The sequence below is a fragment of the Elephantulus edwardii genome, unplaced genomic scaffold (genome assembly GCF_000299155.1).
Source record: "Elephantulus edwardii isolate Elephantulus edwardi_28Jun2011 unplaced genomic scaffold, EleEdw1.0 scaffold00042, whole genome shotgun sequence".
Taxonomy (NCBI): Eukaryota; Metazoa; Chordata; class Mammalia; order Macroscelidea; family Macroscelididae; genus Elephantulus; species Elephantulus edwardii.
Window position 1 is genome coordinate 8,555,206 of NW_006399792.1, and position 12,002 is coordinate 8,567,207.

At 41.7% G+C, this 12,002-nt stretch overlaps 1 protein-coding gene and 1 pseudogene across 1 annotated transcript in view; one reads left to right on the forward strand and one right to left on the reverse strand.

Moving 5' to 3' along the window:
- Positions 1-11,304, reverse strand: part of COPS4 (COP9 signalosome subunit 4) — a 67,811-nt gene extending 56,507 nt beyond the window's left edge. The window contains exon 1 of the mRNA XM_006885327.1: positions 11,231-11,304. Within this exon, the coding sequence (XP_006885389.1) occupies positions 11,231-11,304 (74 nt within the window). The remainder of the gene's footprint in view (positions 1-11,230) is intronic.
- LOC102874808 lies at positions 6,627-7,637 on the forward strand (annotated as a pseudogene).
- Positions 11,305-12,002: the final 698 nt, after the last annotated feature.

Here is a 12,002-nt window from a genome sequence, read left to right on the forward strand (position 1 = left end):
ACCAATGAAGGAATTTTTCTTTTACTTTACTTTTTAAAGAGAAGAGCAAACTGGGGGGGGGGGGGCAGGGAGAAAAATGCAACAATGAATGGAAATCTAAAATCTCTGTAAATGTTCATTAAGATTAATAAAATAAAATTTTTTTAAAAAACCACATCAAGATCTAAGGTGCACCTGAGCTAAACCATGGTATTTTTTTAATTACCTCATATGCATGTGAAAGCTGCATAGTAGATAATGAAGAATGAAGTGTTGATGCTTTTGAACTGTTATACTGGAGAAGACAATTACATCTATCAAAACAACAAAGGTGATCTTGAAAGAAGTGCAATGAGAATGTTCCTTAGAGGAAAAGATGGTAAGACTTCTTTCAAAATACTTCAGGTATATTTTCAGGAGGGAATATGCTTGGAGAAGGAATCTATATTTGGTGGAGTGTCAACTAAAGGAGAAATTGAAAAAAATTGTTCGTTTTTATATTCAAGTTTTGTAAATAAACTGGGGGAGGGCAGGGATAAAAGGGAACCTTCACTGAGTTGGACGGACATAACGACTGCAACACGAGTTCAAGCACAGGACTAATTTTCATTCTGTTTAGTGAATAGCCATGAGTTGGAATTGACTTGAGGACACCTAATTTCAGAAGCAATATACTAAGAGTCACTGTACCAAAAAGAGGCTATCCACACTGAACCATTTCAGAAAGTAGCATGTGAACAAGAACCAAAAGTACTGAAGGATGAAGTGAAAGCTGCACTGAAGGCATTAGTAAATAATAAGGCATTAGGAACTGATAGAAAAATCATTTGAGGTGTTTCAGATAATAAATGCAGCCATAGATAAATTTAGAAGATAACTACCTGGTCAATTAACTGGAAAAGATTCATTATTTGTGCTGATTTAAGGAAAAAAAATACAACAAAATGCAAAAATTAACAATATCATTAATATCATCTGTCAGTAAAATTTCATTGACCATTATTTAAAAATGGGTAGAACAGTACATCAATAGGGAACTGTCAAAAACAAACTAGAGACGAGGCCATGGAACCAGGAATTACCTTGCTGATGTCAGCTCAATCTTGGCTGAAAGCAGAGAACACTAAAAAGATGTTTACTTGTGTTTTATTAACTATGCAGAGGCACTCAATTGTGTAGGTCCATTCTAAATTACGGGTAACACTGAGAAGAATGAGAATTCCAAAACACTTAATTGTGTTCATGTAGAAAACCTGGACATGGGCCAAGAAGCAGTTGTTACAACAGACTAAGGGGACACTGTATGGTTTAAAATCAGCAAAGGTGCGTGTCAGGGTTGTATTCTTTCATCACATCTATTCAATCTGTATGCTAAGAAAATAATTTGAGAAGCTGGACTATATGAAGTATGTGGCATTAGGATTGGAAGATTTCCATTCTGAGTTATGCAGATGACACAATTTTGCTTGTCAAAAATGAAGAGGACAGGAAACACTTTCTAAAGATCAAAGACTTCCGTATGGACTGAATCTCTCTATTAAAAAAAAAACAACCTCATCATTGGACAAACTGTTGTGTTACTATGTAGGATCAAGTCAGAACTGACTCATAGCTGGCCCTCCAGCAAGTTTTCAGAGGCATTAAATTGCACAGGAGATTGCCCATCTTTCTCCAGAAGGGCAGCTGAAACTGTATGCCTTAAGGTTGGCAGCACATCTCCTTATCACTCACTAGGCCACTGGTGCTCCCTACTGGACAAACAGGCAACATGAAAAGGGGAGAAACCATTGAAATTGTCAATGACTTGACTTTATTTGGATTCACAATCAACCTCAATGAAAATATCAGTCAGGACAACAAGCAATGTATTGCACTGGGCAAATCTAGTGCTAAAGAGCAAGGACGTCAGTTTAAAGATAAATTATGCCTGATCCAAGTCATGGTATTTTCAGATGCTTGTGAAAGCTGGATAATGAATATGTAATACTGGAGAAAAACTGACGCTTTTCAATTTTGACAGTAGCAACAAAGAGTACTGAGTATCTCACAGATTGCCAAAAGAACAAGCAAATCTGTCCTGGAAGAATTACAGCCAGATTTCTCCTTAGAGATAAGGATGGTGAAACTTGATTCTTCGGGCCAGTCCTTAGAAAGGGACATCATACTTGGCAAGGTGCAGGATCAGAGAAGAAACCACCAATAAGATGGATTGACACAGTTGACTACAACAACAGACTTAAGCCCATTACAGTTTACGAGGATGGAACAGAATTGAATCTGCTGAACACAGTGTTGACTGGAGTTAGAGATGACTTGACAGCATGTAACAAAAGTGTCATTTTATGAGACAAGATATTCATATAGCAATATATACTGTCTTTAAAAACTTTAGACCTTTCTCATACAGTAAGTTTCCATGTGGAAAAGTAAAAATGGTTGGAGAATACAATGTGTGTGGCTTCTTTACGTATAGATAGTTCCAGAAATACTGCTAGGTGCTGTTGAGTCGAGGATGACTCATAGTGACCCTATGAACACTGACCTGAACTCTGTTCTATCCTGTACCATCTTCACAATCTCTCAAGCTCATTGCCACAGTCACTGGTTGAGGGTCTTCCTCTCTTCTGCCGCTCCTCCACCTTCCCAATCATGATGTTCCTCGAAATAACCTCTGCTAGCAACATGCCCAAAGTATGTGAAACAAAGCTTCATCATCTTTGCCTCCAAAGACTGGACCTTCTTCAAAATGTTTGTTCTTTTGGCAGTACCTGGGAAATTCTGCACTCTCCTCCAACAGCATAATTCACAGAAGTCAATTCTTCTATTCTTCTGTCATCCTTCAACTCTCAGTAGCATAAAAGACCATGCCCATATCAGGCACACCTTAGTCTTCAAACTGACATCATTATTCCTCAATAATTTGGAGAGGTTCCTGACTACAGATTTTCCCAGTACAATACATCTCCTGATCTCCTGACTGCTGGTACCAAGTGTACTGACTGCAAATCCAAGTAAGGTGAAGTCGTTGGCAATCTCTTCTTCATTCATCATGATGTTGTCAATTGGTCCAGTGGCAAAGATTTTTGTTTTCTTGACATTGTGATACAACCCATATTACAGAACTATAGGCAATTTAAAAAAAAACAAACAAAAAAACATAAAGCACACAGACAGAAATTTCTTCCCAGCCACCACCTTCTCCCTCACTGGTTTCTAAATACTGCCATATACCAGTCTCATTCCAATTTATTAAAACTTAATAGATTCCTTCTTCCAAAACAGCTAAGATTTCCTATATAAGAGCACTTAATTGTGCTCATGCAAACCCAATACCTGGTCCAAGAGGCTACTGTTCAAACAGAGCAGGGCAACACTGCTTGGTATAAAATTTAGAAGGGTGTGTGTCAGGGTTGTATTCTCCCTCCATACCTATTCAATCCGTATGCTGAGCAAATTATTCAAGAAACTGGACTCTATGAAGAGGAATGTGGCATCAGGATTGGAGGGAGACTCATCAAAACTGTGTTACGCAGATAACCTTGCTTCCTGAAAATGAGGACTTGAAGCACTTGTTGCAAGATCAAGGAATGCAGCCTTTGGTATGGATTGCATCTCAATTTCAAGAAAACAAAGATTCTTACCACTTGACCAACAGGCAGTATCATGATGGATGAAGAAGAGATTAAAACTGTCAACAGCTTCATCTTACTTGGATCCACAATACCCTTGATACCAGCAGTCGGGAAATAATGAGACATACTGCCCTAGGAAAATCTGCAGTTAGGAACCTCTCCAAATTATTGAAGAGTAATGATGTGTCATTGTGAGGATTAAGTTGCATCTGATTCAGGCCATAGTCTTTCTGATCACTTGTTATGCATCTGAGAGCTGGACAGTGAACATGGATGAGAGAAAAGGAATTGATGTCTTTGAGCTGTGGTGTTGAAGAGCACTGAACATCCCATGGACGACCAAAAGAACAAATAAATGTCTTGGAGAGGGTCTAGCTGGAGTACTTTTTAGAGACAAGAATGATGACACTTTGCCTCACATACTTTGGGAATGTTGCTAGGAGGAGAGGCTATTCCTTAGAGAGGGACATGATGCTAGGAAGGGTGAAGGGTTGGTGAAGAAGAGGAAGACCCTCAACCAGGTGGACAGACATGGTGACTGCCACAATGGGCTCTTGTGTGTCAGGAATGTGAGGATGGTACAGGATAGAACAGGGTTCAGATCTTTTGGTCAAAGGGTTGCTATGAGTCTTATTCGACTCAAGGGCACCTAACATTATATAAAGAAAACTGATTTTTTTATTATCTTAACTAAGTAAAGAACTTGAAGAAGGATGATAATTCAGCCTCACTAATGTTTTTAGCAAGCTACAGAGAAGGAACAGGGTAACAGGAGGGGGGGGGGGAGTTAAACTCAGCCTAGGGCTTTTTCAGGGTTCACCTGTGTAGACTGTATGTTTCAAAGTAACTGAAAGGACTAGAAATCATTTGTTAGTAGAAGTTATAAATTGTTTCTCACTAAGCAATCAAAACTCAGCTGAACCCACTCACAGATAACCTCCATCAAGTCTGCAAAGCTGTAAATTACAGAAGAAATGTCCCACTTTCTCCCAAGGAGGACTATTGTTGTGTACTGCCATCAAGAAGGAACCAACCCACAGCTGATCCTACAGTGGGTTTACAGAGGCAGTAAAGAGCACAGAAAGAGACTGTACATCCTTCTCTTGTGGAGCACTTTGTGGATTTGACCCATGTGCCTTTGGGACTGCAGCACAGCTTCTTATCACTAGGCCACTAGAGCTCCTAAAAGAGCACTATTGTTTGTGTTGTTGTATACCGTCGAGTCAGAACCAACCCACAGCTGATCCTCCGGCGTGTTTAGAGAGGCAGTTAATTGCACGGGAGGAGACTGCCCATCCTCCTGCCACTACGCCACCACAGCTCCCTTAAGAAGCATTAGCTGGTTCAAATCCACCAGATGCTCTGCTGGAGAAGGAGGGGCACTCTCCTCTTGTACCAGTCAGATCCAATTTGACAGTACATACACATACACACACACAAAAAGAAGCATTAGCTGATTCAAATTACCAAAGGTGTGAGGCCTCTGAGTTAGAAGTGCCACTCCCCACAGCCTAAAACACTAGAGCTTCCTCTTTAGACAATTTTGAGGGGAAAATTAAAAATAAAAAGGCAAAACAAAAATCTCCTCTGCTTTTCACCAACAGCCTACCAAAAAAGAAACAGAATCTGAATCAGAATCATTTTCCAATGATGACAAAATGCATTATTATAAAAATCCAACATGAAATATAATTTCTACTTTCCACCTATTGAATAAAAACTTGAACCTAAAAACTTAGGTTAATTTTATTTAAAAAATGGTAAAAATAAGATAAGCATAAGAAATACTGTGAACTTAACTGTATACTTATGTTTAAAAATACAAATTTTATATATATTTTTCACAAGAAAATTTCAAGGGGAGAATAAATCATATTTAATCCTATCTATGAATACTACTCTTCTAAACAACACTCAACTCAAACCCTAATAAATAAGTTTTTTTCTATTTATTAGTCTCTAGTGGCACAGCCCATAAGAAGTTGCACTGCTAATCCAAAGGCTGCATCTCTCTGGCAGTATGAAAAGCACCACTGATTCCAAGGCAGAATGATGGGTCATCTCTGCCTATTTAATTTACACCCTTGGAAATACAACACAGGAGGTCAGCTTTGAGTTAATTCCAACTCCATGGCAATGAAAGGAGGAGGAGGAGAGTATCAGTTTGAACCATGTAAAAGTGCTAATATTCATATGGTCCATTCTAACAAAACTTCCTTTTTCATAATATTCAAATGCAAAACAATTAGTTTCCCTTTTTGTACAGCGTTTTTTGGCCATGGGCTTGTAATTCCCACAAAATGATTGAGGGGAACTATGAAAGTATTGTATGTAACACTGTTGCTGAGATATGCAAACAGAGTACCTGTTGCCCATCAAGGGGATAAGTCAATTTTGCCATCCTGTGGAGCTTATAAAAACCAGTCACAGAGATTGAAGAGGACCTCACCACCATCCAGGAGAGTCAGGAGCAGAACTACTCTAGAGTACCTGAGTATAGAACCTCCTAGACCCAGGAGACAGAAAACTATAAAACAGTCAGCATAGTGCCACTGCTGTAAAACAGGACTGACACCAGGGTTGGGGGGGAGACTGAGAAAGAGAGGTTAAATAATGTATAGTGCATTGAAACAGATGAGGGGGAGAACTGCTTAAAAGAGATATATTACTAGGTATTATTGTCATGACAGGAGTCCAAAACGAAGGCTGCATAGTGGAGTGGACCTGGGGGGGTAGGGATTATATAACAATGAAAGAATTTTTCTTTCACTTTTCAAAGAGAAGAGTGAATTGGGGGAGGGATGGGCAGGGAGGAAAGTGCAACAATGAATGGAAATCCAAAGTCTCTGTAAACTTGCTTTAAAATTAATAAAATTTGGAGGGGTGGAGGGAAAAGCAAGCCAGGAGGTTGTGCGGCCGCTTCTAGTAGTTTCCAGGCGCTGCCGGGCGGCTGGGACCAGGCGGTCCTGAGGCTGTGGCTGCTCGAGAGTCTGTGGTGGCGCGATCAGGGAACCGATGGCCAAGTGGGGTGAAGGCGACCCACGCTGGATCGTGGAGGAGCGGGCGAACGTCAACAACTGGCATTGGACCGAAAGGGATGCTTCAAATTGGTCCACAGATAAGCTGAAAACCCTTGGCAGTGTGCGTGCAAAATGAGGAAGGCAAGTGCGAAGTGACAGAAGTGAGTAAGCTTGATGGAGAAACATCCATCAATAACCGAAAAGGCAAGCTTATCTTCTTTTATGAATGGAGCATCAAGCTAAACTGGACAGGTACCTCTAAGTCAGGAGTGCAGTACAAGGGACATGTGGAGATTAGATCCCCAACTTGTCTGATGAAAACAGTGTGGATGAAGTGGAGATTAGTGTGAGCCTTGCCAAAGATGAGCCTGACACAAATCTCGTGGCCTTAATGAAAGAAGAAGGGGTGAAACTTCTAAGAGAAGCAGTGGGAATTTACATCAGCACCCTCAAAACAGAATTCACTCAGGGCATGATCTTGCCCACAATGAATGGAGAAACAGTAGATGCCACCAGGCAGCCGGCACTGAAAGCTGAGGAGCGGAAGGCTAGTAAGTCCGCTGCTTCAAAAACCCAGACCAAGCCTGTTGGTGTCAGAATCCCCACCTGTAAGACTGCTCTTAAGGAAACCTTCCTCACATCACCGGAGGAGCTCGATAGAGTGTTTACCACACAGGAGCTGGTCCAGGCCTTCACCCATGCACCTGCAATGTTAGAAGCAGACAAAGGTGGGAAGTTCCACATGGTTGATGGCAATGTTACTGGGGAGTTCACTGACCTGGTCCAGGAGAAACACATTGCAATGAAGTGGAGGTTTAAATCTTGGCCAGAGGGGCACTTCGCCACCATCACCTTGTCTTTCACTGATAAGAACGGAGAGACTGAGCTGTGCATGGAAGGGCGTGGCATCCCAGCTCCTGAGGAAGAGCGGATGCGGCAGGGCTGGCAGCGGTACTACTTTGAGGGCATCAAACAGACCTTTGGCTATGGCACACGCTTGTTTTAGGGTCTGCAGCTAGGAGGCTGCATGCAGCCTGCTTGATACTTCGGTCCAGCCCTCTGCTGACTGGGGTTTGTGACTGACAGGATTTCACCATCCCAACCACTAACTAACCTGGGGCCGGGGCCCCTCCCCTCCACATATCCCTTGGGTTTGTGCATGGTTTTTGCTGGGTGGGATCAGAGGGCAACTTCTCTTTTATGTATACATACGCTAAATAAACTTAATTTTTTAAAAAAATTAATAAAATTTAAAAAATCTTTTTAAAAAAAAGCTGAGGAGAGCTCAATGGCATCGAGGTCTTGAAGAGAAGCTGTCCTGATGAAAGAATTGTATCCTGAGGTGTTACTATTCTCTTCAAATTGGTCCTAATACTGAATTATAATCACTTCACAAATAGGAAGCCCTGGTTGCACAGTCTGCAAAGAGCTGTGCTGCTAACCCAAAGGTTGCATATCTCAGTTCAAATCTACCAACAGCTCCTTAGAAAAACAATGAGCAGTCTTCTCCCTTTGCTCCAATTATAGTGTACAACGTCAAAAAAACCAGTGCATGGCTCCTGTGAGTGGGAACTAATTCAACAGCAGTTGAGTGGCCAACCTCCCTAATAAATTCCTTAACTGTGAGTATAGTCTATGTGGCCATTGCTACAAATTATCAAATCCAACAGAGAAGTTGAGCTCACTGTGGGACTATTCCTGTCAGAAGTAGTAAAAAAGCTGGACAGTGAAGATACATCTGACCTCTACCTCATAGGTCTCAACCTTGGGGCGCCACAGGTAGTCTCTTTCTAAAGAGGATGAGAAGATCTAATGCTGTCATTTTAAGGCCTCTATGAGGTAATTTAAGGCAGTTCCCAATTAAAAATATAAATACAGAATGGATTTTGAAAAACCAGGTATAAGGAAATGTTACAGGAAAAATTTAGGTGATAGGTATACCAGTATTCGTTATCAGATTCTCTTTGCTGTCCTGTATGTTTAGGAAGTGTTAGTGGCTTAGGGGTAAGGAGTTGCCCTGCCAACCCGAAGGCAGGTGGTTTGAATCTACCAGCTGCTCTGCAGGAAAAAGACAATTTCCTCCCATGTGATTTACTGCTTCTGAAACCCAGTGGAGGGTCAGTTATGGGTTGGTTCCCACTCTACCCTCCCTACTTAATACAACATCCTGTGAGTTTAAAATGCTTCAAATAAAAATTTTTGGGGAGGGGGTGGGTATTGAGAGATACAAATAAAAATGTCAACAAAAAATGTTGAAACCCATTAAATAGGTTGCTAAGCCCTAAAATAATAACACACAACTTCATCATAAGGTAATGGAGAAAGCAAAACAGTCACTTTAAACTGAAGGATATTTTTCCTAGTACTAAATCCTACGATTTTGCTACTTGTATCTTTATATGAACTAATGAACACAAGGAGTCCTGCTGGTCTAGTGAGTAAGGAGCTGTACCACCCACCCACAGGTGGATGGTTTGAATCTACCAACAGTTCTGCAAAAGAATGACAGATTTCCTCCTAGGCAATTCACAGCCTCTCAAAACCCACTAGAGGGTCAGCTATGAGTCACTTCTGACTTAGTGGAAGAAGGCTAAAAATTCTAAATGCATTATCTTATTTAATCTGCACAATAATCCTGTGTAGTAGATTGCCACAGTAAGGGCCTTCAGAGAATTTCGTCTTCTTCAGTTCTTGCAATCTTTTGCAAAGTAGCTTTGCTGCTCCTCCTGGATAGAGATGTCATTTCTCCTCTTTTTCAATCTGGCTTCAATTCTGTGGCTTCCTTTAATGGCTACTGGAGAACAGTTGTTTTAAAACAAGGCTAGCCTTGAGAGATCTTGGCAGTTTTCACTCACTCTCTTAGAATGCTCCTATAGCCATACAACATGTGGAAGATGAGTGGTGAGGACACACAAACTAACCTACCCACTGGCCAGATAACAATCCATTTTAGATTCTCCATTCCCAGCTGAGCTGCCAACTTGTGCATAAGTCAATCCAGAGGAGACCAGAATAGCTCATTCAAATAAAAAAATCCTGAGAAATAATAATTGCTTTACAACCAGTATGTTTTTGGTTTGTTACAAAGCTATCAAATACATAAAGTACCCTATAAGTACTGTTGTTAATGCCATTTCAGAGCTCTGGAAATAAATGCATAATTCATAAATTCTACATTATCTTTGAAAAGCAGTATCTTTTTCGATAACAAGTGCCCTTATTTTTCTTTAACAAGATAAAAAGCAAAGCAAGTTATGTGAAAAATAAAAGCCAGTTTCACTTTTATCAAATTTATTAAAATTGCATACATGCAAAATGGGATGAGCCATGAAGACACATTCATTTCCAAGCCAGAGCAAATCAGTATGTATGTACTGACTGCTTAAAAATAGTAACAATTAAAAAAAAATAATAACAACAATAACAATTTATGGCGCTTTCAATCCCTTGGGTACCATTCTGAGTGATACACACAACACATCATTTTAGCCTCCAACCCTGAGACAACTCTATCTCCATCTTCCTTATGGAAAAACTGGGGTGCAACTTACATGAACCCAAGATACATTGCTAAATTGACACCTGAGAAAAAAACAGTATGGTCTAAGTGGAAAAACAATTAAGCTTTTGATATTCAGGTTTCAGTGTCTATCATTAACATAGAGCAAAAATCTCAGCTGTCAAAATGTAACTAACTACTAGGATCAGCGTGAGAAGCAGTTTACCAGAAACACATGTTTATTACAAAAGAACAGGCTTGTGCAATCTACGACGGGGAAACATCACCAAGACGTACACACAACTACAGTTTAACAAACGATTACAGGACAGTGATGGGCAAACACCTGTCACAGGTTTTAAATTTTAACTTGAAAGTAGACCAAAGTCGGCTTCACGAATTGTGACAGACCAGATACCTGCAAATAATCGGGTGCCCTACGCTACATATGCTGCCCCACATTATATGAACGCACGCCACCTTTACGAGAGAAATCTCTCCCTTCTTCAGAGCTGGTGTGGGAGAAAGTACCAAGAACACAAAAACCTACAAACGTTCCAAGTGGTTCTGGACAAGACAGCAGCAGACCTCACCAACCTTAGCGAACCTGGCAAAATCACCTCCCCAGAAAACTCTTCAGCAGGGTCCCAAAATATTAATTTCCCCTGGTGTTTGTTTTTGGTTGTTTGGGGGGTTTTTGGTTTGGTTTCGTGGTGTGTTTTTTTTTAAGGTGAAGGTGTCCAGGGAAGCCAGTACTAGGTGCGAGAGGCGGGTGAACAGAGAGGCTAAGAGGGCCTTGGAAGTAGCAGTTCCGCACACCGTGCTTCATCGATCTCGGGGGGTTTGTAAGGATACGACCAAAGGCTGAACGAGCGGACAGTCATCCCAGGATTACAGCCCCACGCACTCCTGCACAAGGTCCCCTCCATCTTTCCGCGCGGCTCCCAACATTTGCCTCTCCAACCCACCTCAGGCCCGCCCCCTTGATCTTCAGGCCTGCTCCTAGCCTCACACTCCAGAACTGCCGTCAGCCCAAAGGGAACGGGTCTTGTGGCTTCTCTCCCCACCTCTCTACTCCCGTGACCCTGAGAAGCACTCACTTGCCCGCCAGATCTTTATGAGAGCCGCTCGAATTCATGAGCTGAGCCAAATCCTGTCGCACCGCTGCCGCCATCTTTCCTCCAGCTCAGCCCCGGCTGCGGGGCCTCACGCCGCCAAAAAGAAAACGAGTATGGTCCTCCAGAGTGCAGCCAGAGGGAACCTGAGATGCCACCGAGTAGCGCAGTAGTTGGCCAGAGCGTCCGAAGTGAATTGGTCTATGAGCCTGCGCTAGCTCCGCCCCCAAGGTTGAGTGGCACGAAACTCCCCGCCTCACCTGGCACAGCTACCCCTGCAGACGCAACTTGCGTGCTATCCGACTTCGGATTGGCTGATTAACTCCAAGGGCGTGTATTAGCGTGTGCTGTTCATCAAGTGCTTGGTTCGCAAAGTTCTATGTCTGATGTCTGATTTACGGTGGCCTTCTTCCAGGCAGTGCTCTGAAACTTATGGAAAAGAAAAAGTTGTTTTCATTTCCAATTTATTGTAGATTGTATTTGCTTATGTAAAATGAAATAAAACTTGTTGCCAGTCTTCTCTCCCTTTATATCCTTTATATAGTATATATCCGCTTGTTCAAAGAAATACTATTTTACATTCGGTGTTCTGAAATAATCATTAGCAGCCGTTTTCACTTTAAAGGAAGTCCCTAGGGAGCTCTGGTGGCCTAGTGGCAAGAAGCTGCACTGCAATCCCAGAAGTATGCTGTTTGAATCCACCAGATGCTCTGCTGGAGGAGGGACAATCTCCTCCTGTTCCAGTCAGATCCAATTT